Source organism: Dothidotthia symphoricarpi (assembly GCF_010015815.1).
Source record: "Dothidotthia symphoricarpi CBS 119687 unplaced genomic scaffold P153scaffold_19, whole genome shotgun sequence".
Classification (NCBI taxonomy): domain Eukaryota; kingdom Fungi; phylum Ascomycota; class Dothideomycetes; order Pleosporales; family Dothidotthiaceae; genus Dothidotthia; species Dothidotthia symphoricarpi.
In genome coordinates this window covers 87,342-115,288 of record NW_022985026.1, presented here as the reverse complement: position 1 = coordinate 115,288, position 27,947 = coordinate 87,342, and the positions used below count along the sequence as shown (strand labels likewise).

Here is a 27,947-nt window from a genome sequence, read left to right as displayed (position 1 = left end):
CCGGCATTTCTCTTCTCGTACAAATGTTCGGCATCTGAGAAGTACCTTGACTGAACCGACCAGCTTGAACACAAACATGGAAAGGACTGACTTGCCGCACCCTCTGGAGGCTCAAGACCACTAACAAAATCTCATTTCGCAGAATATATGCTCTTTGGAGCACTACGGCATGGCATTTCCCATGTTCACATCTCTTGACCACCAGCTGTGATGTCAGCACCTCGCTCGATCAGCAAGTTTGCGATATCAATCCTGTGATGCTTGATAGCTCTCTTGATCGGGTAGGAGAATGGGGAACGGTGAAGCTTCACACCGTCTGGATGCGCGCCAGCATTGAGAACAGTGCGAACAAGCTCCAGCTGACCTTGACCCACTGCGACATCGAGGAGGGACTGCGAATGACGGCTCGTTCCGCGGTGTATATTCTCTTCCTCGGATTCCGGTTGAGGGTCGTTGATGTTGTCAGCGTCGAAGAGACCCTTGGCCAAGAAGACAGGTATGAGGTGGGTTGCATTTTTGTAGAGATGGCGGCCTAGATAGGAGTGCCGATAGCTGGAAAACTCTTTCTTCTGTGATGGGTCCAGCATCATCGACAAGAACTGTACCTGACCAGCTTCACAAGCTCGCTTGAACCATTCCGTGCCGGGACTGCACTTGCCGTGGGTGATATACCAATGCAGTAGGTCGGCCGCAATCTTGTCATTTTTGGCCAGCACATAATCGATGCAGCGCCTGATCATGATCTTGCGTTCACGCTTCTGGTCGCGATCTGCGCCGCTGCTAGAGTGAGCCAGCATGTTCTGGACCATAGTAGTGCGACCCCTTTCGACAGCAAACTTGATGGCATAGCTCTCAAACAGGCGTATCCTCTTCAACGGACAGATGTTCCGGTTCAGAAGGCGTAGCGCGAGGTTGTCGAAGCCTAATATGGCCACGATAGCAAGTGCTTCCTCTTCCCCAGACCTCTCGGAAAAATCCCTGATCGTGTCCTTGGTCGGTCGTGTGGCAAGCTTGAGTGCTCCAGGATGGGAGGCGGCGCGTTTCATTACCGCACATACTTTGCGAACCCACCCATGGCGAAGTCGTGGCGTCGGATTATCCAAGCTAATCATGATAACATCGACAATCTTCTTGATGAGGTACGGTAGTGCGACTGGGGCCCCATGAAGAACCGGGACTCCTCGGATGTGAGTAGCGGGGAAACACTGTTCTGCCGCAAGGACACGGTGTTCTAGAAACTTCTCGATGTGTCGCTTGAAGAATACGTGGTTGTTCTTCATGTAGGCAGCCATGGGTTGGTACCCGAAAACTTCAGCAGTGATGTAGTCGCAGAACCCCTCTGTTCTCGTGAGCATGCATATCCCGAATAGGCTGTTGTGAAAACTTACTGTTGACACTCCGGCTCAGCCATGCTTGCTTGACGTCCTCCGTGTTTACCAAGTGCCGTATGATGATCGAGAAGATCTCTGGTGGGAGATCAAGGAGATTCATGGTTGATGTGAGCAAGCGCTGGGCCTTAGTGTTGGTTGTTTTGGTAGGTTGACAGTGGAATATGACAGAACCTGATCATATGCAGCTGAACCCAGCAACAATATCCAATGGACTTGCTCGATCAACTGGCTAGCCCTTCTTGTTACTAGTGGGCGATGGCGTGCGGGCTATGGTTGAATAAGATATATGCGTGCGTGGGGCTGAACTGCGACAAAGGGAAAACAGACCCCGGTCGCTTTGGTAGCTCGCTCGATGTACTAGGACTGCTGCTCAAGCGGGGGACAGTTAGAACTGCTAAGAGTCATTTCGTTACAGGCGACAGTACTTGTAACCCCCCCACTCGTGGAGTGTGGAAGAGAACAAATGGGTTATGCTCTGTCAAACGAGATGACCGCTCGAGGTCGCGAGAATATTGAACAGGTTGGTTCAGATCAGATTCAGTAAGCAGTGTCTTCATATACCCATCAAAAGCTACGGAGTACCTTCAATGGTTGCAATGACCACCGAGAAGAAGCCCACTGACACCCAAACCTATACTCTTGGTCCACGAGTTCGCCTGAACCTTTCCCCACACCCAAAAGTCCGCATTCTGGCGATTTTCATAGACGAATTGAGAGACTACTGACGACATCAACGTACAGATAGCCTAACATCATCCCGTTAGATATCTCTATGTCCTCATACTTCAAACAAATTAGAAGAGGTTTGGAATGTTATGGTTTGCTCAACAGTGTAACAATCCACACAGTCAAAGAACACCCCTACAATGAGTAGCTGAATCGCACGACGACTAAGAAAAGAGCAATCAAGTACGAGGCAGCTACACGGAGATGTGAATGGTATGAATCGGTGGCTTATGCAGGAGCGTGACACAGTTATCAATTAGAGCAAACTGGGGTGGGAAGTGACAAGATCGTATGAAGAACCAAGCCTAGATTGCCACAGTGGTGACGGCAAATCTTGAAGCCATGGATATCAGGAGTGCTGGAAAGGAAGGATGGTTGTTGAGGAATGGGAATGCATTCTCCAAGCAACAAGTTGTAGATGCGACTGCTCGGAGTACCCAGCAGACATGGAGCATAAAGACCTTTACACTGAGCCAGCACGCGGTACTTTCGTAGTTAGACACCGTTGTTTGTTGATTGGAATGGGCATCAGCATTCTCAGGATGGTGAGTTGGAAGAGAAAGTCTTCATGGTGACTATTATTGCCGACTTAGATAACTATTGCTACTGAGAAAAGAGTCACTGAAACGCAAACTACAAGGGCGCCCAAAAGACGCCTTTGGCATCAGAAATTGATGGCTCAGGCATAATGTTCGATTTGAACGCAAATTCTTCATGATGAAATGGACAGGGCCGCAGACGGTTGGAAGCAGAACGCATCAAAAGTCGGAAGAACGGATCCGTGGGGTCCTGAAGTGGTCGTAGTTGCACAAACCCATCTGACAAATATATCCTTTTCATCGGTATGCCTCCACTGTGTACTGTGTCGTAGATCTGTCGCTCAGAGCTTGGGAGCGTGGAAGCTGTAGGCGACTCGAACATCTGCTTGCTTCTTCGGATCCCAGATAAGGTACAGTGGCGCTTCATAGTCTTCCCCGAGCCTGCGGATCTTTTTTTCCAGGGCTTTTTTGACCATGAAATAAACCTCTGACCGGCTCTTAGCAACCTCGCACAGGCTTTGCCGGTGTAATTTCCAACCTGGCCCTTCGGGGTCTATTCCATGGTGTAGAAGAATCTGCACGATGTCCGCACAGTTTCTTTCCACTGCTAATCGAAGAGGTGCGTCCCAGAAATATGACGATTTGTTGAATTTTAAGAGAACATTTACCATCTCAGTATTATGGTACTTTACTGCAAGCTCAGCTAGGGTTTGCCTCGCATCACTTTCGTAGCAGCGATACTCTCCGTAAAGAGATATCAAATCCCGGTCGATGCAAACATGAAGTATAGGTTCTGGGCTTTTGCAGCGCCTGAAACCGAACATCACGTTTTCCCTATACTTCTCTTTCCACGACCGGGGAACTTCAAGAGACAAGATTACATCAAGAAACTTGGGTTCGTTTCCAGAGACAGCGTGATATATCATGCGACTGCACCAGGACAGAGACGGCCGGCCAACATGAAGGGTGTAGAAATTCAATAGCGCGATAGCAATCCTCGATTCTGTGTCGTGTTTGGCTGCAAAGATAGCTTCGCCGATCCTGTTGCTACAATGCAAACTTGACAACTCGCTCTTGTCTGTTACGCCTGATGATAGCAAAGCGCTCAAAACATCCAGGTTTCCTATACGTGCGGCAAGGTGGAGAGGATATCCCAAGGTAGGGGATTTCATCCAAAGGTTGATACCTCGGCGGAGCATGGCAGAGACGAGATTTAGGTCGTCGAGAGAGATTGCAAGCATCAATGCATCACAGTCTTCTGAGTTCTTGCAGGAGTTGTTGAAGAAGTCCTTACGCCTTTTTGCGGTTGGTGTTATGGCAAGATACATAACGACACCGCAATGTTGAACGACTTGTTTTGTCACTCGCTTGATCCATTTCGATCCTACATCGCTGGATGTCTCGCCGGTGATTTCCATGAATTTCATCGTCGTCTTCTGAATCATGGATGGTAGAATGTCCGGGGCGCCGTATAATGCTTGACTGCGGTATTCCAAGAACAGGGCCATGTTCTTTGTGAGAAGCTTCTTTGGCACACGGGTGGTGAACTTGTTGGTAGGTTGTCGCGCAAACATCTCCTCGTTGATGTAGCACAAGAAGGTTTCTGTTGTAGTCAGCGGTATGTATCGGGCAGCCAATCAACTAACTTACTTGACGTTTCTCGAGCCTTCGCCGCCTTACGAATGCCGACAGTGGAGACATAGATCGCGACGATCTGCTGAAAGACCTCCGGCGGGAGATCCAAGAGTTCCATGTTGACGTAGGTTGGTGTTGCTGTGATGGAGTGTAGGTATATTCGAACTGGCAAAGAAGGCTTGAGGTTGCAGAAGTAGAGAGACGTGGGGGGTGTAGTAAAGAGCCACTATCGGTGAAGGCGAAGGTGAAGGTGAGAACACAAAGGAACATCACCGTGTTTCATGATTATGATAGTCTCCAAAACGGGTCGTGATGGGCTATCTTGTCAGTGAGTGCATACATGGGCGTAGGGCTGCAAGCTTTGTCTTGATAGAGAAAAGCGAACTATGACATGACCCCGCATACAGAACAAAAATACCGATGCAAGGTTTTAGACTGAGCAGCAAATGCGTTCATCTAACATATCTAGACTGATAGAAGATGACCAAGGGTCATATTCCGGGTGAGAGATATCCATCGTGAGGTGAAGGCAGCGCAGGCGTAGTACACGGTGTTTGCCAGGTGGTTGCCCACGGAGAAAATGACCACTTGGTATCTCGAAAGTGCCCAAGCCGCCCTAGAAGAGCATCAGTCTGTTCGGTACAAGAATTGCATCTCATCATCGCAGATGGCAGAGGTGGTATGTTTACACGATGACTGAACGGGGTACGTGGGCACCGGATAGGTTTGGCTTTGATGAAGCTTCCTAACAGAGTCTATCACAAGCTATAGCCATGAAGGGAAAGGCGGTATATCGCGCACAAAAGTTTCCTCGCATCGACAATGAAAAATGGCAGTGAACTTCATCATGATTGATAACGTGCAAGCCATGCTCATATGTTCTAGTCCGCAAATCCCTCAAGTCCATGAATCAGTATGAGACCTGGCTTTTGGATTCCATACATTAGTCCAAAGGGTGGGCTCGTTCCGTTGCATATCAACATTTAGAAACACTGGATATTGACGGAACTTCTTTAGCAACGTTAAGCATGATGACAGTATTGACATGGTGGCGTGAGATGGCATGAGGTGAACTTCCAAGCGAAGTGAAAGAAGAATCAAGTTGACGAAGTCGATCTGGACGTGTGTTACTTCACGTTTGTTGTAGGTATGTCCTGGCGAGTTCATTGTTATTTGAGGAATCAAGATTTGCAACACATCTTTATCCACCCCCCTCTATACTCCATGGTCCTCATGATGACCAAAACTCTTTTGGGAAGAAAACAATTAGTGTGAAAAGTAAATACCACGAGTAGATTCGCTCCAGGCTACCGAGAATGACTAAAGACGAACCAACCTCAGTGCAGGGAGAAGGAGGCTGGAAGAGCCACGCATCAATTCAGACGACCTTGACACGCCAAATGTTTGTCACCTGTACCCTCGACTTAGCTGAGGCTAACCAACTGTGCATCGCGCAACTCTCACAGTATCTAGTCGGAGTTGCGGGCTGCCTTCGCATCGAGGAGCAACGCGAGTATCTCAGTATGGCCGCGCTCTGTAGCTGCCTCTATCGGACAACACGAGTCGCCAGTCTTATAGCCTATCTCGGCACCATGATCAAGAAGAAATCTGACCGCATCTATGTCTCCGTCGTTCGACGCATGCCAAAGCGCCGTCACTCCGAGTGGTGCTGATGGTGGTCTCATGTTTACGTCTGCACCATGCTCGATGAGCATGCGTGCAATATCATATCGATCGTTTGACAATGCGACCCCCAAAGCGGTTTTATGGCCGCAATATATGTCTAAGGCGGAGTTCGGTTTGATGAGGCCATCCTGGAGGAGCAAACGAAAGAGCTCTGGTGTAGCCTTCGAAAGCGCATTTATCTTCTGTAATTCATCGAGGTGGAGGGAAAAATTCGGTTGGCGTTTTTCCTTCTGGATGATGTCAAGCATCTGGCGTGATCCCGTGACAAAACAGTCATTCTGGTAAGAGCGCATGGTTATTATACATAGGTTAGTAGATTGTTGATAGGAGAACAACAACTCCGCGCATTCCAAGTGATTTTGACGAATCACCGCCTTCATGGCACCATTCAATAACGAGGCTGGGGGTTTGATAATGCTGCCTGCATATAGCAGCAGCTCTCTCAGGACGTCGGCTTGCCCTGAGACTGCAGCCACAACAATTGAGGCACCTAGGGGTCGCAGCGGAACTCCGCGCTTCACGTTGTCAAGGAGGATCTTGCGCAACGCTGCGACATTTCCAGACGCTGCTGCTGCCGCCGCTGGTACAGAGCCATGATATTCCTTCGGTATGACCAGCCCCTTGTTCGTAAGATAGTCGTAGAGAACCCCGCATGGCCCCAACGCGTTGCAGATGTTTGCTGAACACTGTTCTTTGGTGAAAGTTGAGACACCATCATCAAATCGCGACGTCTCCTGCACAACTGACGTGAGCCACGCCACAAGAATACCTCCAAAACCGTATGGTGCGATGAGCCTGGCAGCCAGTATTGTTGCACCAAACTTCTTGACTAGCTCGCTAAGGGTGGGTCGTTGGCCCCAAGTCAGGCCTTCTCGTGGCCAGCGGAGGAAGTGGTCATAGTAAGACTGATCGGGTTGGTAGAAAATAATCTCCTTGTAGAGAAACCTGGCGAATGACCCTTGAAAGTTAGAAATCAGTATACCTCTTACCAAACTATATCTCGAAGTTGACACTCACTACAAGTAAGCCGGTATTGAAAGGCTTCGCAAACACCAACTTCCAAAACAAGCTCATGGACGATCTGAGAGAAGAGCTCGGGAGGCAGTTCAAGGAGTTTCATGACTAAGCCTGACTCGATGTTGATGCCAGCTGGAGAAGATGAACATGACGAGGTGTTTGGAAGCGAACTGAGTGTCAATGTGTGCTATATATCCCACAAGGAGTACACCTTGGCGAATCGCGATGAGTCATCTTTCCATATTGAGAACTATGCATGTGTCGCAAAGCTGCTTCACCGGTTGCAGGAAAATATGACTCTAAGTAGTGGTATGATACAAAACTATAGTAATATCAAGATAGCGACTCTGTTACTAAAACACTAGAGAGTGTTGAGATTGGATATGTAGTGAAGCTCCTTGATCTCTTGCTCTGTTTCGATTTCTAGATCTTTTTTCTAGCGTGGCTGTAGACTTATTTTCTATGCGAGAGAAATATTTGCTGGGTCATCAGGATTCAATCCATTGTTTCTGCAACCAAACGGTCGGCCGTAGTAACCTGCAGATGATGAAGCAAAGAGAGAAAAATATACGTTCATCGTGTCGTCGTGTTCATGATGAGCTCTATCTAATGGAAATGTAACTGTCGGTGTATGCGCTACTCCTACCTCACTTGTTCCGCAATTCTTTCGCCCGCAAGAGAGTGTCGACGATTGATTGTTGTCCATGACCCTTAGCAACTTGAAGAGGTGATCCGTCACCTGTGCTTGCATCTGGGTCTGCACCATGTTCGAGAAGAAACCTGACCCGTTGCTCATTCCCGGAATCAACAGCATGCCAGAGGAGACTCTTTCCCGTAAGGGTATCGGGAAATAGGTCATCAATGTTGGCTCCAAGTTGGAGGATCATATCGAAGAGACATTGACCAACTGGTGGTAGCACCCCAGCCACTAGTGGAGCATGTTGGAAAATCCCAATGTCTAAGAGTCCTGCCTGATAAAAGTGGCGAAGCACACTGCCGTCGTCTTTTTCGAGTAGATATCCCTTTAAGGATTCCGGAAACGTCGGTTCACCCTCGTTGCTGAACAGTGTTACCGCAGAATACGCAATTTGAGGCTGGCGGTGATTGATACAACATCGCATGATCACCAAGAAACTGCGACGAAGTCTCTCATAGATGGGACCGCCTTTGTTCTCCAGCACCCAGGCAAACACTAGAGCGGTGGCATCTGGCTGGCAGGCATCAATTCCGTCCATGACTGCGTGGTGCACAGTCTGCCGTAAGTGGATTTCGCCTGACATTACACCTTCCGCATGCAGACGTGCGAGGCGCTTGGTGTATAACTGGAGTATGTGTTTAATCACCTCAAGGTGGCAGTTGGCAACAGCAGCGCTCAAGGGACTATGGAAAGGCCATGGCTGGTTGAGAATGTCATCGTCGCAAGATATTATCTGTTGAAACAAAGACAGACTTCCTACGGCAGCAGCGGCCACAGGCAGGAATAATCGAGGAGAGTTTTCAGAGCTCTGGTAGAACTCGTCTGCACTGAAAGTTTTGAGATTGTCTTGGGTCATAGCCCAACAAGCGTTTTTCTTGAGACTGGAGAGTACAGCAGTTCCTATATCGTGCGCATAAGATCTCCGGATCTCAGACGAACCAGAACCTTCGAGGAGCAGTATCGCTTCGAATACGTCGTCCAGACACTTTGCTACCCGCGACTGGAACTTATGTGGCCCCAAGAGACGTTGTTGCATGATAACATGACCGTGAACAGAGAAGAGGCGTTGAAACCGTTGCCCTGGGGTATCTACTGAGCGCAAGTATGATCTTCTAGGTGGCTCGACCTCCGTGTGGAAGGCATAGACTGGACATGTTTGCACGACATTTCGGAAGATCTCTGCAGCGAAAAGTTCTGGTGGTGTTAGCATTCAAGGTTTGTATTGCGTAGGCAGCACTCACTGCACACGCGGCGGTACCGGAATGAGTCGCAGATACCCACCTCTGCGACCAACTCGTGAATGACGTGAGCGAACAACTCTGGGGTCAAGTCCAACAGCCTCATTTCCTGTATGCTTGTTTCTGGAATTATGTCACTAAGATCGTCGGAGTTGTATAGTCCCACAATTTCCCTTATTAAGGTGTCGCGTGAGGCGTAAGATGTGCCGGACTTACGCCAGAAGGCCCGTGCACTGCAGGGGGGTCACCAACGTCAGGTCAAACTTTGTGTAGGTGATACAAATTCAATACAAATTGCGCGGTCTCAAAGACATTTAGTGCTCCTCAGTGCGGGTAAGAGAGTACTCCGAGCGGCTGAAAACCCTACTTAAACATCTGACATCTTGACAGGGAGCTAACATTGACGGTGAGCAGTGCCAAGCCTCCGCTCATGTACGGTGTACCGGTGTTTCGTAGGGACGTGCTTTCCTACGTCGTAGTACGCAATGACCACGTCTCATAACATGACACGCGTCTGGCTGCCCAGAATCCCGGTAAGTAGGAAGTCGTTCAAATCCGGCAGAGTCGCAGGCTAAGCGAGAAGTGGTGATTGGGCACATGAAGTGGCGTAGAGTGGCTGTGTGCGTTGTGACGACAATCGCCATGCCGCTATCCGATCAAGCTTACCCAGTCCGTGCCAACACTAGATAAGGCGAGGTTCCGCCTCACTTCGATCCAGGTTATCTCACTCTCTGTACATTTCCTGTACGCCTTCGTCTTCATACACAACTCACAACAGCAACCGATGGGAGAGCCAGACCAACCCTCTAAACCACGCAGTGTCAAGTCCAAGGCAGCCGCTGCACTCGGATTGACACGCAAAGAGCACACTCAGCCCATCCTCCCCATCAGTGACCCCCACACCCGTCCCGGCCAAAGTGGGCCAGATGCGCAGCGTGGAGCTTCCGACAGCAGCTCTCTCACTGAGAAACCTATCATCAAACATGGCTCACGCAACAAGCGCGACAACAATGCACACAACAACAATGCTGCACACAACACCTCGTCGTCTGCCCCAGGCGTGCTTAATACCACGGCCGATGGAGAGACGGCGTCCACCGTAGAGTCTGCCAAGCTTCCGCTGTGGTCTCCCACGCGGTTCAAGAACGGATCTCTACGATTTCTCACCCACACCAAGAATGCCTTGACATGGAGTTGGATCAATGTCCTGCTGGTGTTCGTACCCATCGGCATCGTCGTCAAGGTCATCGGCCTGAAGGCTGAGCTCATCTTCTCCATGAACGCCATTGCCATTATTCCTCTGGCAGGCTTGCTTGCGCACGCGACCGAGGTTTGCGCTACACGTGTTGGTGACACTTGGGGCGCGCTTCTCAACGTGTCGTTTGGAAACGCCGTCGAGCTTATCCTCTTCATCATCCTGCTCCAGTCGAACCAGCTTGCAGTCGTCCAGGCGTCATTAGTCGGATCGATTCTGGCGAACTTGCTTCTTATCTTAGGCATGGCCTTTCTTCTTGGAGGGTTGAAGTACCAAGAGCAGGTAAGCTCACACTGTCATCTTTCCTGCATTCCAGTCACTAACCATACGCCAGGTCTACAACAGCTACGTCACGCAGATGAACGGTGTCATGCTCGCTCTTGCAGTCATGAGTTTGGTCATTCCCACTGCATTCCACGCCGCGTTCCAGGACTACAAGATTGCCGATCACGAGACGTTGTCCGTGAGCCGTGGCACAAGCATCATCCTGTTGATCATCTACGGACTGTATCTGCTCTTCCAGCTCAAGAGTCACAGACACCTCTATGCCAGCACTCCCCAGCACATCGTCGACGAGGAGTCTCATCCTGGTGTTCTGGCAGACGTATTCGACTCGTCCAGCTCCTCATCGTCGAGTTCCAGCAGTGATGATAGCGACTCCTCCAACTCATCACAAGGAACCATGAGGCGGAAGGCCAAGCGTATGGTTAACCGTCTACGTCGCAAGTCGAGCGCAAGCTCCAGAGACCTTCCGTCTGCACACTCCATCACGAGTTCTGGTTCTGTGGAGAATCTCGGAAGCCACTCCGCAACGAGGAATGCTAGTGTGCATGATGCCACTGCCGAAGGCGGCCACGTCTCTCGTCAGGTGGCATTGGACGCTGTCATGAGCGGCGATGAGGCTGACGACGACCAATACGCTCCTGTTATTCGCGACTTCGAAACGGCCTCACACACCTCTCTTCCTCACACCAAGAAGGAGAAGCGCAGGCACAAGAGCCGGAAGCACCACAAACGCGATCTTGAGAATCTCACCGACGAAAAGAAAATGGACGAGAAGCACCCTGAACCGACAAGTACCAGGCCCAAGGTCGCCTTTTCAGAGGACATCCAAAACGGAGAGGTCACCTCATCCGCCACCCGTCGTCCGTTCCGACCCGCTCTTCCGTCGCTGCTCTCGAATAACGTGTTTGTCAATCCTCAGGGCGCTGTTCCAGCTGGACAAGCTCCTGGATCTCTGCGTCGCAGCAGGTCATTACCCGAGCGCATCAACCGCGAGAATTCGCAGGTGGGCGTGGCCAACCGCACTTCAATGCTTCCGGGGGTACCAGCTGCTGTCACTGTAGGAGATGACGAAGAACACGGCCCTGCCATGTCGATGAAGGCCGCCATCTTCATGCTCCTCATCAGCACCGGTCTGGTAGCCATCTGTGCCGACTTCATGAGCGATGCTATCGACCCCATGGTTGAGAGCTCTGGTATCAGCCAGGCCTTCATCGGTTTGATCGTTATTCCCATCGTCGGCAACGCCGCCGAGCACGTCACTGCCGTTGCGATGGCGATGAAGAACAAGATGGATTTGGCTATCGGTATTGCAGTCGGATCTTCCATCCAGATCGCTCTCTTCATCACACCTCTTGTTGTCATTCTGGGCTGGTGCATGGGCAAGCCGATGACGCTGTACTTCAACATCTTCGAGACGGTGTGTCTGTTTGTTGCGGTCCTCATCGTCAACTTCCTCATCTTGGACGGAAGGAGTAATTACCTCGAGGGTAGTCTGTTGATTGGCTCGTATGCTATCATTGCGCTCTCGAGTTTCTTCTACCCGAGTGGTTGCGCGGCTAGCGCTATTGGCGGTAATGAAGGGGTTTGTTAGGACATGACGATTGAAATGGCTAGGATGATGATGGGGACGGAAGGTCGGTGATGAAGTTACGATGGGGATTTATGAGTTTCTATGGACAGGTGTTGCGTCATGATTCCTCGCTTGCCTGCTGTCTGTCTGTCTCTACCCTACATACACCTACATATACGTATTGAGCCGACTCTGAATAGTCTAGTCTATTAATTTGAATGAACCTGTCTATCATACCGTCATCACAGTGCAAGTCAGTGTGACGTCTTCATTGTCTTTCATCACGCCTGAATTCTTGTCCACATGGTGTCGGTGTGAGTCTTTGGTGGTTGTGAGTTGACGTCTATGTTGTAGTTTCCCAATTCAGACCAGCATACTCGCTCTTGACGTGCTTGTGTTGGAGTCATATAACCATATGTTTGGGATGATGGATGTCATTTCACGAGTAATAACCGCAAGTCTAGATATTGGTATAATATTATGGTTCAAGACGAGGCTGCGGCTGAAGATGGCGGGGCGATTCTGCAGCCTTCGATGTGGCTTAGTCATGTGCGGCTTGGCACGATTTTGTAGGCGTCACCGTCGTGTGTCAGAGTGGCAGAAGCTTTCGCCATCCCGCCGCCACCCCGACTAGGACGACTATCAGTGAAGGGAGCCCTGTGAAGACGCGACCCTCCCTCACTCCTGCCCTCACACACACACGACCCACCCTCGCCCACGCAATGTCGACGCTCCTCCGCCGGACAGGGCAACTAGCGCGCCTCACACGCTCCAACTGCACCGCCGCATCACGAGCACCCTTCACACTGCGCAGACGCGCGCCCATTCCACAGTGCTTATACGCGCAGCAACGGACGCGGAGATTCGCCACACAGCCGCCCGAGGAGCCCAAGGACAAGAAGCAGCATGGCGAGAAGCAGGTAGCGGGCAAGGACAGCCCGGCCGAGGCACAGAAGGATGCAAAGGCGGGCGAGCACGAGGCGAAGGCGCCAGAGGCCAACATGTCCAAGCTGACGGCCGACGAGGAGAAGATGCTGGATCAGCTGATCTCGTTCGTGTCCATGGGCGTGCCCAAGGGGCAGCAAAAGGCGCTCCAGTCGGCCGTGGAGGACATCAAGCGGACGGGCATCCCGCCAGAGCTGCGCGCTGAGATGGACAAGCTTGAGCGCGGCGAGAAGCTGGACCTCGCCACCGTCGCCAAGATCTCGCGCCTGACGACCAACATGGCGCGCAAGACGGCCGAGCAGTGGCGCTCCATGGACGAGCCGCCGCGGCCCGACCAGCCCCAGCAGAAGGCGGGCGCACACGACCCAGGGCCACAGAGCCGCGAGAAGGGCGAGAAGGGTGGCGCCGGCGGGCCAGGCGGACCAGGCGGCCCCACGTCCTTCAACCTCGACATGAACACGGCCCTCATCTCCACCTTCCTCGCCTGGATAACATACCGCATGTTCGTGCCCAGTGAGAACACAAAGGAAATCACATGGCAGGAGTTCCGGACAACCTTCCTCGACAAGGGCCTGGTCGAGAAGGTCGTCATCCTGAACGGCAACAAGGCAAAGGTGCACCTCCACCGCGAGGCCGTCGCATCCATGTACCCCGACTCGCCGTCCGTCAACCAGAACTTCTACTACTACTTCACCATTGGCTCTGTCGAGGCTTTCGAACGGAAGATGGACGCCGCGCAGTTCGAGCTGGGCATCCCCAGCTCTGAGCGCATCCCCGTCGCCTACTCGAACGAAATCTCCTGGTTCGGCACGTTCCTCTCCTTCGGACCCACCATCCTGCTCCTCGGCTCCCTGTTCTACTTCACTAGGCGTGCGGGTGGCGGTGGCGGCGGAGGCTCGAGCGGCATCTTTGGCATGGGCAAGAGTCGCGCCAAGAAGTTCAACCACGAAACAGACGTCAAAGTCAAGTTCTCCGACGTCGCCGGCATGGACGAGGCCAAGCAGGAGATTATGGAGTTTGTCTCCTTCCTCAAGGACCCCACACGTTTCCAGAAGCTCGGTGCCAAGATCCCCCGCGGTGCGGTCCTATCTGGGCCGCCAGGTACGGGTAAGACGCTGCTGGCCAAGGCGACTGCTGGCGAGTCTGGCGTGCCCTTTTTCAGCGTTAGCGGTTCCGAGTTCGTCGAGATGTTTGTCGGTGTTGGTGCGTCGCGAGTGCGAGACTTGTTCGCCAACGCGCGCAAGAGCACGCCGTGCATCATCTTCATTGATGAGATCGACGCCATTGGTCGGTCGCGATCCAAGAACGGCAACTTTGGCGGTGGCAACGACGAGCGTGAAGCTACGTTGAACCAGATCCTGACGGAAATGGACGGCTTCAACACGACTGAGCAGGTTGTTGTGCTGGCTGGTACTAACCGACCTGATGTCCTCGACAAGGCGCTCATGCGACCTGGGCGCTTCGACAGGCACATTAACATCGACAAACCGACTATGGACGGCCGTGCACAGATCTTCGGTGTCCACTTGAAGAAGATCATCACAAAGGTGGATATGGAGTTCTTGAAGGGCAGGTTGGCAGCTCTGACGCCCGGCTTCTCCGGTGCCGACATTGCCAACTGCGTCAACGAAGCCGCCCTGATCGGTACGTATCCCCATTCCCCACCATCAAACCCATCAAAGCTAACAACACACGCCCAGCCGCCCGCCACAACGCCGAAACAGTAACAATGGTCCACTTCGAGCAAGCCATCGAGCGCGTAATCGGCGGCCTCGAGAAAAAATCCCTCGTCCTCAAACCCGAGGAGAAGAAAACAGTCGCCTACCACGAAGCAGGCCACGCTATCTGCGGCTGGTACTTCAAATACGCCGACCCCCTCCTCAAAGTCAGCATCATCCCGCGTGGCCAGGGCGCCCTCGGATACGCTCAGTACCTCCCCAACGGCGACACGTACCTCATGAACGTTAATCAGCTCATGGACCGCATGGCTATGACGCTCGGCGGAAGGGTGAGCGAGGAACTGCACTTTGAAACCGTGACGTCGGGGGCTAGCGATGATTTCAGAAAGGTTACGCAGATGGCGACCGCGATGGTGAGTAAATGGGGTATGAGCAAGAAGATCGGGTATATATACTTCGAAGACGACTCTGGGCAGCAACTGCAGAAGCCGTTTAGCGAGGAAACAGCGCGGAATATCGACTCCGAGGTTAAGAGGATCGTGGATGAGGCGTATCAGCAGTGCAAGGACCTGCTCACGGAGAAAAAACATGAAGTTGGCCTTGTGGCGGAGGAGCTGCTTAGGAAGGAGATGCTGGGGAGGGAGGATATGATTCGTCTTCTGGGTCCACGCCCGTTTGAAGACCCGCAGGACTTTCATAAGTACTTCTCGGGTGAGTTTGGGAAGGCCCCGGGTTTGATGGGACCCGGTGATGGGGGGGAGACGGGGGTTAAGGGGCCGTTGGTGCCGCCTGCGCCGGCGACGTTTGGGGTGCATGAGGGTGGGGCGAGGTGAGGGGAGTGGGCATGGGGGTGTGGCGTTTTCTTGTTTTGCATTCGTGGTGTGTGCGGAGGGTAATCGCTACTCTTCTTTTTTCTGGTTTGTGGTCTGTCTTTTGGGATGGCGTGGAGCGGAGTGGAGTGTAGTGATAGCATTGTTACGGAACGGCAAGATGGGGCTGTACATGTAAAGTATAGTAGCATGGAAGAATCAAGACTTTGAAATGATGCATGGACGGACTTGTCGAATGAGTATGATTGTACATTCTATCCGTTGTTTGTCGATATCGGGACTCCCCGTTTCTCTCTTTGCCGCCCACGCTGCCAATGCCTGCTAGTTGTACACATCCGCCATCCCCTCAATCTCAACCCCTACTCCTCCGAATCCGCAAACTCAGCACGACCAGGCTTGGAATTGAGGTACTCGTTCCTATCCCCATTGTCAGCCCCCCTCATAAAACTCCCCCCCTCATAAAACCCGCCGTCTCCCCCCCGTTCTCCCTCCCCCCTCCATATACCCAAAGCAAAAAAACAAAAACTCACCGCTCAATAGCCCACTGCATAGTCCCATACGCCAGCACCAGCGGCGGGATAAAAAACAACACCTGGTTCTTGCTGCGGCGCGCCACATTCCAGAACCCCTTGCTGATGAAGTTTGCCATGGGGCGCTGCTGGTTCGGCGACAGCGAGTAGGAGACTACGCCTTTGCCGGGCCGGCCGCCGCCTTCGTAGGGGTTGCCCCAGGAGCCGATGTGCCATCTGCATGCGTTAGGATGGGGTGCGCGGGGGAGGACAGGGTAGGGTAGGACGGGGGACGTACGTGGCTTTGTTGCGCGCATTGGGATCGGAGCCGCCGCCTGCCATTGTGGGGGATGCGTTGGAGTTTGGTGGGGGTGGGTGTGCGGTGCGGTGGGTGGTGGTGGTGACGGCGACGATGGTATGTGAAGTTGCATGTCGGAGCTTGAAGTGCCAAGCTTTGGGTTGGTGGCGCTAGGCTGATTGCGGAGGCGGTGCGCATCAGCGGTTTAAGCGCGCTGTGAGTGGGTGGCTTGATATGACATGGCATGGTGTGACGGACAGGGCTGAGAGGGTGAGACGGTGTTGCATTGTGTGGTTGCGCGATCGACGCACTGGCTGGCTCGTCATGCTTTGCTTTGTGAACTGCTGCCTGGTCTGATATGATCTGACTCAACTCACCACCTCGTTCATTCCTCGCAACTAACATCTCCACCCATCAACTCACACCCAACCCAGCACACCACACCACACCAACATGTCCCGCTTCACAGACGCAGACGACGTAAACCCCCCCTCCCTCTCCCCTCCCCACCCACAACCTAACACCACCCACAGGACACCTCCCGCCTCCCCCCAGGCTTCCAACGCACGGGCTACGACGCCTCCACACAAACCTACACCTTCACCTCCCCCACCGGCGCCCTCTACACCTCCCTCCCCGGAAACCGCTACGGGGAGCTCCACCCCGCGGGGCAGCCCCCCGTCTCCACACCCGCCGAAACCGCAGCGCGCGAGGAGAAAGTGCGCTCCGGACATGCGGAGTCGGTGCGCATGATGATGCCGTTTGTGCTGCTTGTGTTGGTGTTTTTGGGGCTGGTGTTAAGGTATGTTGCGGGTGGGGGTGGGGAGGGGGGGAGGGTAGAGTGTGCTGTGGGCACGGGGGTTTTGAGGGTTAAAGCTGGGGATACTTGTTGGGGGATTGCAGAGGGGAGGGGGGTGGGGGTTGAGGAGTTGCTGGCGTTGGGGGGGAATGAGGGGGTGGATTGTGGGAGGTTGGGGGTTGGGACGCGGGTTTGTGTGCCGGTTTAGGGGGGGTTGAGAGGGGGGTTTGGGTTGCTTTTGGGGCGGCTTCTATATGGGTAGGCGTTTGTTGAGGGTTTCTTTGGTAGGAAAAGTAGCTTTTTATACACCGATTAGTTTGGGAGCGTGATGAATGTAATACTGCGATTTTTCGTTGAGAGATGTCGATTGTTCAGCTTTTCTCATACTCGAATCTGTCCTAGACGAGAGACTTGCACGAGATTATGGAAGCTTGAGGGTGGGGTTTTGATTTGGAAGCAGGACTTACTGATGTTGTTAAGTCGTTTCTCGGTATATCAAACCATTTGGAGATAAGACTACGACATACTTGCCATCCGCATACAACATTTTACTGGTGAACAGAGTTAACACGTCCGTATCCAGAAAATCTATTTATTTGTCGAAGTGAGAGGCTAATTCCAATATTTCAAGTATATTCTCTAGGGTGGAATCCCTGGTCGCCTGGTGTATTTAGCAAGAGAGCTTGATTCAATTCTTTCGATTTGCTGAGAAGGTGGCCAATAATCGCTTGGGTTTCGGAGGAGGACAATACACCCTTGACCAAGATATGAACTTTTCTACAAAGACGTTTTCATCTTTGTAGATCAGGTACTAGGTGCATAGCTAGCGTCATCGCGAAAAGCTCACTCGTCAAAGGTGGCACCTCAGAAAATGAACAACCCGTTCTCCAATCACGTTGAAGCCATCCGGTCCACAGCGTTTTCTACTTCCAATGATCAAATTGTCTCTCCACGTTGAAGCTCGCTCTCGATTATGACAAACCGTCAGACGGTAGTTCAGGTCATTGAAAGAGCTGATCACCGTATCTCAAAATTGACGTCTCGCCTCCTTCATGTTTCGAGACACGAAGTAGACGTTATTCGTACTGCAAAGCGCCCTTCCACTGTTGGTGATCAATCAACAAGCGATCCCATAAACTCTGCAAAGTCTGCTACCAGCATCGTCCCACGTAGACCTGATGTACAACATGCAGTCCTCTCATCCAGATCGAATGCGTCATTGCTCAAACATGAACGGCAGCTTCGGTACCGTCAAGACGAGACATCTGATGACATCTCCTGGGTAAGACTCAGTCTGTCTCCTTATCGCGAGCTAGATCGGTTCTCAAAACATAGAGCGACCCACGTCTACCAATTTGGATGGGCATCTTGGGACGGAAAGCTTTGGAGCAACGGCACTCCGTATCTGCCGTATGTGACACTGGCGGCTCAAATCTACCACCAACAGATAATGCTACATGTATTACAAACGAGGAAAGGAAGCAAAAAGACTTGCGAGAAACTACAACGATACAAGCTCGTCTACCATGCATCGCGCGCTCATGCGTTACAAAGTATCATGCCTTTCTGGGAGCTGTATTCAGAAGCGGTCATGACCAATCATCTACTCAGAGGAACCATCGTCCTACAACATCATCGACCATCGCTAGCACCACACATATCGAGTCTGCAGGCTGTACTTACCAACAGCATTCAACTGCTGTTCACATTGCGCCATGACATCGAAGCCGTTCGAGGTCTACGCCTACTACCATCTCCATCTTCCCACGGCCAACGTTACTATGATTACAAAATTGCATCGTATTTCACGATGTTCGAGTACCAGCAGCACCTGGAACAAGGACGACACCGTTTGAAAGAGATCCGCTCGCAGGTCAAAGCCTCATCGCCACTCCTCAGATTACGATGGACTGACGATGATCTGAACTTGCTATACTTCAACACCACACAAGAACAAGTCGACTACATGGCGTCCCACAACCCCCACAACCAGGAACTATCGCGGCTCGACTCTCTGCCATGCATGTGGCCCGCATACACCATCTGGACTCGGCTCAAGAACCTCTGTCGAGACGCCTACAACACCATGGCGAAGGTCACGGATCTGATCGGCGCAGGCATGCACTTAACCCTCAGATCCATGCCGCCCCATGCACGACCTGTTCGAGTGCGGTTCTTCAACGGGTGCAGGGTGTATGGGATGAGGATGATGATACTGCGGACAGAGTTGAAGGAACTGAACGAGCATTTCTACGACTTCAGCTTGTTAAAATGTACGAACACGACTGTGAGCGTTTCGCTGGCATTGATCGCTAAGAGCAAGGATGTTCATGAGGCTTTTCATAATATCATGGATAGGAATCGCGCTCAGCGGATGGGGAGGAGAAGCTCCATAGCGAGGAAAATGACACGCGCGTTCAAGGAGAAAGGTGCAATGGGAAAACCGTTCATTCAGCCTCCTGGAAGAGGGCTTGCTGTTGGGAAGATATACCGTTCCGTCGGTTCGACCAATGTGTATAGAGCTCGGCATGCAGGCTCCAATGACTAGATTGTCTGCAACATCCAAGGCAAGCCGGTTATCCATCGCCGCAGTTTTTGCAAAGTCAGTGTTCGATATTGCGTCGCTTCGATGTCGTTGTCGGTTCAACCGCGGCCACAGAGACACCAATGGCAGGAAGGAAACAAGCCTGTGGTCATGAGATGTTTTCCTCCTGTGCCGCGAAGATTTGCAGACGACGATTTTGCGGTGATTCGAATGTGCTCTGACGACTTTCAGACTCTTGATCGCGACTTCTACAGCCCAATCAACGCTTGTGTGGCGCATGCATCGTACTGGCCGATACTGGGCCCACGATCCGTTAGCATGGAGTAGTTGTATACAAGTACCCAGAGGTTGAAAGAATCATCAAAGGAACCTACCCCGTATTTGTCATACCCTGCTGCAACAAATCATTGCGTCGGTCACATTCTTGTAGCACCCTGTGCACTTGGACTTTCGAAGCGGACAAACACCCTGTATGTGCATGTTGCCTGCTCGACGCATCTCATGTTGCACACTACACCCCCACAGCAGTTTCGCTGAGAATTGTAAACCGCCGACGATTGGAATATCTCTGGCCCATGGTCAACTTCTACTTCTGAGGTTGTCAACGCTACCTCAATTGAAACGAAGTCCTATGTTCTTGAGCGTGCGAGCTTGTCTAAGCTTCGCTACCTATATCACCGCGGAGTTGAGAGATGGAGAAAAGTTGTGTACATTTGCTGCATACAGTGAGGTGGGATCCAGTCTATACATGCCTGCACATACAACTGGGGCATACGGAAGAGCACTTGGTCTACCTGAATATACGCTATTGGGGCGTATATTCGACTCAGCTGTGTAAGGCAGAATACCAGGATTTACCTTGGTACTAGCTACCAGGTGTTGGCATATGTTGCATGAAACATGTAATCTACGAGGATGTATCGTGGTACGCCCAAAATAAACCATCGCCTGTTGAGGGCTTGTCTCAGGACGCTCACGGAGTGGTCGAGATTCTGTAAAGCACCAGTTTCGACGAATCGGGAACTAGCATCTGATGTGGAGCAGGGCGTATACTCCGGGGTACCACGTAGTCCTCGGCGCTTCGCTTACAGTTTCGGCGCCTCTCTGGAGGAAATCTACTCACACATCGGCATCGGAAAGGCGGTGCGCATTAGAGCTGCCATTCACATTCTGTACACCAAGTTTTGTAGTCTTGGTACATGCGAATTTGGTCTGATGGTTATACTCAATCAGTATATCCTCTAAACCTATTCAAGGATCTTGCTTTCAAGCATTCGACGGTGTCCACAGCTTCCACCGCTCAGGTGTTGACATGATCGTCTGTCGATCATACAGAAGTGATCGACCACTTCTACAACTCGTTGATTGGACATTTGAGACACCTCCCAACATCGATGATCGGCTACTACGAAGCACAGCCTTTCCTCAGCTTACTTGCATAGTGTTGCTTACTTATGTCGTCACATCTCTCAGCCTCCCACAGTTTAAGATTCCGCCGTTCGCAAATATAAATTTGGCCTCTGAGCTTCGCTCACACGTCAAGCGTATACATCGAGCCCACGACGATTCAGATAGCTTGGGTGAAATGCCATCTCGCCATTCAATCGACAATTTGATCGAAGATCCCGACGCCTCGTGCAGTACGATACCACACGACCAATCCAACAACATGTCGACCAAACTGGATGGTTCTTTGTCTGCACGCGGTGCGCAAAACAGTTGCTCTAATCTCCCGTCACGACCAGCGAAGTGGAAAAGAAACTGGAATGGCCCTGTCATCATCATCATTGGGTTCTACATGCTTGGTTCGTGCCGGGGTTTTCAAACAAGAACGTTCTTCTAATATATCCATCATTCAGCGTTACTCTGTGCAGTAGTACACAACTGCGTTTTCAACTACCTCGACGGACGGGTCGTCAACCAAAACCGCGATAACGTGTCGTTCGATACTACAACTATCCCTCAGAGTCATGCTACGACAATATCCCTAGTCCTCGTCACGGCTTTTCGCGCAGCATTGACAGCCAGCATCGGCTACTGTTACACACAATACCTGTGGAAGAATTTGAGGAGTCAGATCCTGGAAGTCGGTCTCATCGAGGAGCTTTTCCAAATCAGAAACAACGCTGTACGACTTTTGAATCCTGCGCTGGCGCGATACACCCCAGTCTTGCTTTCGATTGCATTGTTCTCGTGGCTTGTACCACTGGCCATGATATATCCCCCTGGAGCTCTTGTTGTCGGCTTGGAAACCCGCCTCGTTGACGAGAACTTCAACATTTCCGTCATCCCACCGGCTGGCGCCTCAAATGTCATTGATGTGAGAAAAAGATTTGGCGACGTTGAATATGGCCTTGCGTCTATTTTTGTGGATTCTGTTCTCGAGAAATCGTTGAACGACGGGTCTGCTCAATGCGATTCTGACACATGCTTCTACTTGTAAGCCTTGTGTCACCAAGTTGTCCTAACTTAACTGACAAACTTCATCAGACAACCCTCCGGACCTTTGAGATCTCTCGCGAAATCGGTCCTGTTGTCTTCTAGTATAGTTCAAACAGAACGCCCCTCGCACGGAAACTTTTCATACTCCATGACTTTCCAAGGGCCGATGCTACACTGCGAACAGAAAAGTGGCACTAATGTTACAATGATTAGTAGCAATCGCTTACAACGTCAAATCTCGAACCCTGGCGAGGAAGCATTAGACATCACCCTAGACCAGGATTACCCAGTGTACAATCTATCGTCCAGTCCTGGAACTATCACACTTGAATATGACCCTAACCAACCGCAATTGAACTTGATGCCGTGTCCACGAGCTCAGGACGCCGCCGACGGATCAGGTTCGAACGACAATCACCAAGGAAACTTCACACTTATGCGACCATTAGTGGTAACAGAATGTTTGGCGGCTACAGCGGAGTACAATGTCAACATCACTTCCATCAATGGTGTACAGCAGATCCGATATTCTGCCAACGATGTACAGCCGTTACCTCTTCCTCTACCTGAATCAGCCTTTGAGTCTGGATCACAAGACATCGGATCCCTGCGATCATGGAGAGAATACGCCACCATCTTGGCCTTGATTGATTCTTTGGCTTCACACTTCCATCTGACCGGAGTCTACCTATCTGAGCTGAGATTTCCTCAATCTGCGCTCCAAATACCAACACAGTACCGTCTGCCAAACGGTACTGATGTGGAGGTTTGCTCTCCGAACTATACCATGTCGAATATCGTGAGTGGTAAGTAAACGGCGGCGCCATCGATCAAGTTACAATTTCGGAAAGCCTTGGACCAATAAATATCTAACCGCCTGTAGGCTCTTCCACCCTCTTGACGTCCGCATTCAACAAGTACTACATCGAAAGCGAGATCGGCGCCACACCTTTGAGCATCGACTTTTCCGAAGCGCTGCTCAACGAGGCATTAGCCAACATCACAATCTCAGCTCTATCGCTCAACACATGGTACGACGTCGTACACGGATCATCAACAAAAGTAATGAACGTATACCACTTCGAACGGAAACTCAGCTTCTACCTCCCTTATGGTCTCTGTCTTTTACTCACGCTTCCGGTTCTTGCCGTCGGCTTACTGGCACTGCGTCACAATGGCGTATCGGCTATCGATGGCGGTTTCGTACAGATCCTGATGACTACGACTGGGCACACGGAGCTCGACAGGGTTGCTATGAAAGGGTGTCTTGGCGGCGAGAAGAATATTCCGAAAGAGCTTGAGATGTTGAAGATTCGGTTCGGGGAGCTGTTGTCTCGTGAAACATGCGCTGTTGGGGATGTAGCCAACGAGAAGCAATCAGCGAAGAATGGAGGTCGTCGCAGTGATTTTATAGGTGGAAGCGTCGCCTCGGATGATGTGATTGTAGTACAAGAGTTTGTCAGACATGGAGATCACGAGGAGACTAGAGAGTCGCGTGAAGCTCATGGGTATACCGAGGTAGCTTCTGGGATCGCGACGGTCGACGTGGGGAATCATGTCGTGCGAAGAGCTGGCTTTGGTGTTGCGGATGAAACGAAGCCGCTCCAAAGGAGCGTTCGGTATGGATGGACTGAGATGGATGAACAGGTTAAGCACCAGGGATAGGGCGGGCATACGTTGGATTAAAAAGCTAAGACATGTAATTGAAACAGGCGCAATAAATAGTTATACAGTCAAGTGTGAAAGCCGAAAAGTAAGCTTCACGCCTTTTCTAGAGGCGACTACGCAACAGTGCGACAGAAAGATATGCTACCAGAAGATATGGTTAGAGGCCTACCAGTGATAATCAAGGCGCTCAAGTGCTGCAAAAAAATCAGATGTCGTTGCCATGCTGCTGTAAAACCTCACATTAATTTACTTCCCGCTTTTACACTTGACCGGAAGAAGAGATAGATTCAAAATCGTGATCTGTTGCAAATCGGTTGATATTGATTCGCAATGTAACTATCATTCTATCTTGCTGACCAGCATGCATTGGCAAACTGATATCTTTGTGACAGGTACCGTCAGAACAAGGAAACACTTTAGAAGCCGCTAATGAAGAATAAATGTGACAGATTACTTTATAAAGCCTTAAGCTTTCAGAACCACCTACTCGGCCCCTGCTTGCTCGCCAAGAATTTGGCCGTGCAGAGTACGGCACTCTCGGCTCAACGATACTCACAATCTCAACAATTTCCGGTTTCTACTGTGGTACCCGGCATAAGTAGTATACAGTGGAGACTGTGGCGTAGTGGCTTACAGGGTTACAAACACAGACTAACACAGGCCTTGCAGCCAGTTGCAGAACTCACGCTTCTGCTCCTGCCGTAATTTTACTATTGGCGAGCACACAAACCACTGTCCCCACTGTGCACTACTTATGCCGGGTACCACAGTAGGCGAGGCTTAGGATGGCTGTGCTCTGTACGGCCAAGTTCTTGAACCTTTCCAAAGAAACCGGAAAAACCAAAGCAAATGTTCAAGATCGTCCGAATCAGCAAAGCCGTTCTCGCTTCAGAGAAGGGCTGGCATAGATGGACAGTAAATGGAACAGTGCGAGGTGGGCTGGGGTATGAGAAGACTGCGTCGAAACAAGACACTGCCTAACGCCAATTACGGTTAGACTTTCCCAACTCTTCAATTCCACTAACTACCAGATGCTAGGTAGTTTGTAGAAACCACTGCAGACGCCGTATGTAGATTTTCAGAGTTTCCGAATTTGTTGTGAGCTGATGTGATTTTATATCGATGATCGTAACACTGGCCTATACCACAATAGCGACGCCTATCTCAGCTCCTGCTCCGGCCACGATCCGCTTTTGGCATGTCCGAGATCTCGAATAACCCCATCTCTACGAAACACGTCAAGATAAGAATGTACATGAGTCTTCAGGCCCGGGTCGTGGGGTTCGAAGACCTTAGTCTGACTATGAGTCATAATGACTATGGGTTGCAGGTAATTTCAATACACCCAAGGGAAGGCACGGAATTTGAATAACACGTTGCTGGGACCGATTCAGAATAGTACAGCGTCAGCGCGTTGTTTACGGTAGGAGAAATCATTGTATAAACAAAGGTTGCGTAGGATACCACTCTCAGCATCTGTGGCTCACCGTCTATGTCAATGTTATTGGTTTTGATATTGATATCCAACTAGAAAATTGTTCATGCATTGACAGTCTTGAAAACCCACCAATTAGTAAGGCTTAAACACGAAGTCAGTTATAAATTGACTTGATCTGTACTTTCCACAGGCACTCTACTCCCAGGGAACACAAAAACATCCCCAAACATGCGGTGTGGTGTGATTGATGTCATATCATTCGAGATATCATCGTGTAGACGACTCGTATCAGAGATAGAAACGCGCAACGTATCAGCGAGACAGAACTCAGGATTATCTATATCCAAGCCAATAATACATCAAGATCGTTCTCATTCAACGAGATGGTGCGGACCAGGAGTGTAAGCAATAAGTGGGGTCGCATTAGCGCATTCGAGGGTGTGGGTACCGGAAGACAACATGACGTGCTGGTGATCAGCAAAGCCTTCTGTATTTCCAGAGTATTTGAAGCTTTGATACTCCTCGCAATGAACTTCCTTGCATCAACTCTACCGGACGAAAAACATTCCATTGTGGAAGAAGCATCGTGATCGACTCCACACCTAAAATGACAAGCGATCAGTTCCCAAAGCTTATGCCGGCAACGTACAGATGGCAAACGTCTAAAACAAACTCGCGCACTATTGAACGTCGCGCGATTGGAACGGAGGCATGGGTGGGCATCAAGGACGAGAACTACAAAGGTCAATATGACCTTTTTCTGAACACGACGCTAAGGGTGCAAGTCGAATCAACTAAAACACCGTTATCGCTCGCATCTCTTAAGAAAGCGGTTACGACAGTTCTAGTAGAGCTCCGCTTTGAGCATCCAGAAAGCGCTGGTACAGCGGTTTGGGATGACCAAGGCCCGTTGCTCCAATACACGCCACCGGAAAGCGCCGAGGATGCCCTTTCCTGGGCCGAAGCCGCGATTGAGCTCTGGTTCACTGTTAAAACTGGCTTTGAAGTACGAAAAGAGATTGGTAGACGACGAAAGGAACCTGGTAGTGTTTTCTCCGGTCACGCAAAGTCTCTTACGGTACACCTTGTCGCGGATGTTCCATCGGAACATGCTCCACTAGTTCCTGGTGCAACTGTCGATGTTCTAATGCATATGAATCATATTTTCTGGGATGGTATCAGCGCGAGGATGTTCGTCGGGAGTCTGTTGCGGAAACTTCAGACAGAGCTAAGCGACAATCAAAAACCCAAGCAATTGGACTGGGGAAGAGAGACCAAAAACATCAGCCAACCGATCTTGGACGCAGCAAAAGTAGACGTAACTTCACTAGGCAAAGATTTTGAGGATGCACGTGAAGAATTCCTCCAAAGTCTGATGGCTTTTGCAGTAAGCACCCTCCGGTCTCGCATTTTCTCTTCCGAAAATTGAAACAAGTGCAGAATAGCTGGGCTATGGATCTGAAAGTGGATGTTGGAGCACCTAGCACTGAATTCCGAACTTTCACCGCTGCGGAAAGTCGAGCTATAATTCAAGCTGTCAAAGCTCGTCTCGGCCCTGGCTATACAATCTCGCACCTTGGACAGGCAGCCACTGCTCTTGCATTGCTCAAGGCCAACCCGATACCGGAAGATGTATCAGGTATTCCGTCCATCATCATGCCACTTCCCGTTAACGGGCGTCGTTTCCTGAAGGATGAGTACGTGCAGGGTCAGTATGGCGCCTGTCAGGCTGGTGCTGTGGTGCAATTCCGCGATGCCAGATCTTTTCTGGTTGATGATGACGAGAAAAGCGCTGTCATCTCGATGCTGGCAAAGGGATGTAGAATCTCAAAAGAGCAGTATGACTATTGGCTCAGCAAGCCCTTTCAGATGGCGGTCAATATCTCCAAGGATAACTTTCTTGCTTCATTCTTGAGCGCGTAAGTATATTCTTAGGTCTGGCTTCTTCTTTTCCAAGACGCTGACATCTAGACGAACAGCAATCCTCAGGAAGCAAGCTCGAAAGCTGTCCCGGTGAGTTGGTATCCCATCTCGTTTAAAAAGGCGTATAGCTTATATTGGTATGAGTAGGTTTTCATCAGCGATGGGGTGAATGATCGCTTCATTCCCGGCAACATCATTGACTCGACGACAAATAAGACAATCATGACTGTTGATAATGTAGCCTTCTTCACAGATTCTTATATGCCTGGATTGTAAGTCTACCACTCACAAGATGCGTCCCTAAACTTCTGCTCTTTGCATGTATTAATTACGCTATAGATTGGTGCGAATGGAGAGCTGGAAAGGTGTGACTTCGATCGGACTTAGCTACAATGACGGCACGTTCACAGCCGAGCAAGCTGTAACTTTGTTGAAGTACATAATGGGTTATATGCTCGTCTTTACCCAATAGCAGTGAAGGATTGAATCCAACAGCTCCTATTTCTTCACAACGAAGACAAAGTATCAGTGTTATCTAAATGCCTCACAATCGTATGCTAAACAACTGACACCTTGTGTTGCAACGCCATGCTTGGATTAGCTAGACGTTTCCAACGCCTGAAAGTGCAAACGTTTGAGTTTGCGGTCATCCCAATACTTTATGTATGGATGAACGCGTTTGATCTTTCAAGTAGCTCTTTCTTATGTTCTTTTTGATCATGAGTTCTTGACTTGGCTGCATGATCCAAAAAAGCCTATACTTACGGATTTTGTTCGATGAAGAGTGCCTCTGACCCATGCCTGGTTCCGATCCACCCTTCCAAGAGTTCTA

General features: G+C 50.7%; 11 protein-coding genes across 11 annotated transcripts; 6 read left to right on the top strand and 5 right to left on the bottom strand.

Moving 5' to 3' along the window:
• Positions 1-183: 183 nt before the first annotated feature.
• P153DRAFT_369659 (uncharacterized protein) lies at positions 184-1,124 on the bottom strand (the record flags this gene model as incomplete). The annotated part of the gene is made up of 1 exon (XM_033668832.1): positions 184-1,124. Exon 1 carries the CDS (start codon positions 1,110-1,112, stop codon positions 186-188), a length of 927 nt encoding a protein of 308 aa, XP_033520022.1. The 5' UTR covers positions 1,113-1,124.
• Positions 1,125-2,997: 1,873 nt separating this feature from the next.
• Positions 2,998-4,409, bottom strand: P153DRAFT_359978 (uncharacterized protein; the record flags this gene model as incomplete). Its single annotated transcript, XM_033666889.1, has 2 exons — positions 2,998-4,259; positions 4,307-4,409. 2 exons carry the CDS (start codon positions 4,407-4,409, stop codon positions 2,998-3,000), a joined length of 1,365 nt encoding a protein of 454 aa, XP_033520021.1.
• Positions 4,410-5,445: 1,036 nt separating this feature from the next.
• On the bottom strand, positions 5,446-7,146 carry P153DRAFT_369657 (ankyrin). The gene is made up of 2 exons (XM_033668831.1): positions 6,995-7,146; positions 5,446-6,935 (listed from the first exon to the last, which is right to left on the bottom strand). The coding sequence occupies exons 1-2, from the start codon at positions 7,095-7,097 to the stop codon at positions 5,761-5,763; spliced, it is 1,278 nt and encodes a 425-aa protein (XP_033520020.1). The 5' UTR covers positions 7,098-7,146; the 3' UTR covers positions 5,446-5,760.
• A 145-nt stretch (positions 7,147-7,291) lies between these two features.
• P153DRAFT_399780 (uncharacterized protein) lies at positions 7,292-9,228 on the bottom strand. The gene is made up of 3 exons (XM_033671761.1): positions 9,146-9,228; positions 8,933-9,054; positions 7,292-8,885 (listed from the first exon to the last, which is right to left on the bottom strand). The coding sequence occupies exons 2-3, from the start codon at positions 9,033-9,035 to the stop codon at positions 7,642-7,644; spliced, it is 1,347 nt and encodes a 448-aa protein (XP_033520019.1). The 5' UTR covers positions 9,036-9,054; positions 9,146-9,228; the 3' UTR covers positions 7,292-7,641.
• Positions 9,229-9,669: 441 nt separating this feature from the next.
• Positions 9,670-12,499, top strand: P153DRAFT_323646 (vacuolar calcium ion transporter /H(+) exchanger). Its single transcript, XM_033665218.1, has 2 exons — positions 9,670-10,466; positions 10,519-12,499. The coding sequence occupies exons 1-2, from the start codon at positions 9,714-9,716 to the stop codon at positions 12,058-12,060; spliced, it is 2,295 nt and encodes a 764-aa protein (XP_033520018.1). The 5' UTR covers positions 9,670-9,713; the 3' UTR covers positions 12,061-12,499.
• Positions 12,500-12,632: 133 nt separating this feature from the next.
• Positions 12,633-15,496, top strand: P153DRAFT_347500 (ATP-dependent metallopeptidase Hfl; the record flags this gene model as incomplete). Its single annotated transcript, XM_033666174.1, has 2 exons — positions 12,633-14,628; positions 14,685-15,496. The coding sequence occupies exons 1-2, from the start codon at positions 12,762-12,764 to the stop codon at positions 15,494-15,496; spliced, it is 2,679 nt and encodes an 892-aa protein (XP_033520017.1). The 5' UTR covers positions 12,633-12,761.
• A 103-nt stretch (positions 15,497-15,599) lies between these two features.
• Positions 15,600-16,581, bottom strand: P153DRAFT_369656 (UcrQ-domain-containing protein). Its single transcript, XM_033668830.1, has 3 exons — positions 16,301-16,581; positions 16,024-16,239; positions 15,600-15,910 (listed from the first exon to the last, which is right to left on the bottom strand). The coding sequence occupies exons 1-3, from the start codon at positions 16,342-16,344 to the stop codon at positions 15,853-15,855; spliced, it is 318 nt and encodes a 105-aa protein (XP_033520016.1). The 5' UTR covers positions 16,345-16,581; the 3' UTR covers positions 15,600-15,852.
• A 172-nt stretch (positions 16,582-16,753) lies between these two features.
• Positions 16,754-17,307, top strand: P153DRAFT_298947 (carbohydrate-binding module family 50 protein; the record flags this gene model as incomplete). The annotated part of the gene is made up of 2 exons (XM_033664243.1): positions 16,754-16,780; positions 16,834-17,307. The coding sequence occupies 2 exons, from the start codon at positions 16,754-16,756 to the stop codon at positions 17,305-17,307; spliced, it is 501 nt and encodes a 166-aa protein (XP_033520015.1).
• Positions 17,308-18,072: 765 nt separating this feature from the next.
• On the top strand, positions 18,073-19,647 carry P153DRAFT_389074 (uncharacterized protein; the record flags this gene model as incomplete). Its single annotated transcript, XM_033670811.1, has 1 exon — positions 18,073-19,647. The coding sequence occupies one exon, from the start codon at positions 18,073-18,075 to the stop codon at positions 19,645-19,647; it is 1,575 nt and encodes a 524-aa protein (XP_033520014.1).
• A 1,666-nt stretch (positions 19,648-21,313) lies between these two features.
• Positions 21,314-23,751, top strand: P153DRAFT_359973 (uncharacterized protein; the record flags this gene model as incomplete). Its single annotated transcript, XM_033666888.1, has 4 exons — positions 21,314-21,449; positions 21,504-22,083; positions 22,135-22,892; positions 22,970-23,751. The coding sequence occupies 4 exons, from the start codon at positions 21,314-21,316 to the stop codon at positions 23,749-23,751; spliced, it is 2,256 nt and encodes a 751-aa protein (XP_033520013.1).
• A 1,961-nt stretch (positions 23,752-25,712) lies between these two features.
• P153DRAFT_369653 (15-O-acetyltransferase) lies at positions 25,713-27,681 on the top strand. The gene is made up of 5 exons (XM_033668829.1): positions 25,713-26,579; positions 26,633-27,111; positions 27,172-27,205; positions 27,263-27,387; positions 27,455-27,681. The coding sequence occupies exons 1-5, from the start codon at positions 25,800-25,802 to the stop codon at positions 27,585-27,587; spliced, it is 1,551 nt and encodes a 516-aa protein (XP_033520012.1). The 5' UTR covers positions 25,713-25,799; the 3' UTR covers positions 27,588-27,681.
• Positions 27,682-27,947: the final 266 nt, after the last annotated feature.

What these genes read in the sequence shown, in the direction of transcription:
- P153DRAFT_369656 (XM_033668830.1), bottom strand. Translation starts at nt 16,344, where the DNA reads ATGGCAGGCGGCGGCTCCGATCCCAATGCGCGCAACAAAGCCAC. An exon ending in AATGCGCGCAACAAAGCCAC is followed by an intron (nt 16,240 to 16,300) that starts GTACGTCCCCCG and finishes TAACGCATGCAG; the next exon opens with ATGGCACATCGGCTCCTGGG. An exon ending in ATGCAGTGGGCTATTGAGCG is followed by an intron (nt 15,911 to 16,023) that starts GTGAGTTTTTGT and finishes CAATGGGGATAG; the next exon opens with GAACGAGTACCTCAATTCCA.
- P153DRAFT_369657 (XM_033668831.1), bottom strand. Translation starts at nt 7,097, where the DNA reads ATGAAACTCCTTGAACTGCCTCCCGAGCTCTTCTCTCAGATCGTCCAT. An exon ending in TCAATACCGGCTTACTTGTA is followed by an intron (nt 6,936 to 6,994) that starts GTGAGTGTCAAC and finishes CTAACTTTCAAG; the next exon opens with GGTCATTCGCCAGGTTTCTC.
- P153DRAFT_399780 (XM_033671761.1), bottom strand. Translation starts at nt 9,035, where the DNA reads ATGAGGCTGTTGGACTTGACCCCAGAGTTGTTCGCTCACGTCATTCAC. An exon ending in CCGGTACCGCCGCGTGTGCA is followed by an intron (nt 8,886 to 8,932) that starts GTGAGTGCTGCC and finishes TAACACCACCAG; the next exon opens with AACTTTTCGCTGCAGAGATC.
- P153DRAFT_369653 (XM_033668829.1), top strand. Translation starts at nt 25,800, where the DNA reads ATGACAAGCGATCAGTTCCCAAAGCTTATGCCGGCAACGTACAGATGG. An exon ending in AAAGTCTGATGGCTTTTGCA is followed by an intron (nt 26,580 to 26,632) that starts GTAAGCACCCTC and finishes AAACAAGTGCAG; the next exon opens with AATAGCTGGGCTATGGATCT. An exon ending in GATTCTTATATGCCTGGATT is followed by an intron (nt 27,388 to 27,454) that starts GTAAGTCTACCA and finishes ATTACGCTATAG; the next exon opens with ATTGGTGCGAATGGAGAGCT.
- P153DRAFT_323646 (XM_033665218.1), top strand. Translation starts at nt 9,714, where the DNA reads ATGGGAGAGCCAGACCAACCCTCTAAACCACGCAGTGTCAAGTCCAAG. An exon ending in GGTTGAAGTACCAAGAGCAG is followed by an intron (nt 10,467 to 10,518) that starts GTAAGCTCACAC and finishes ACCATACGCCAG; the next exon opens with GTCTACAACAGCTACGTCAC.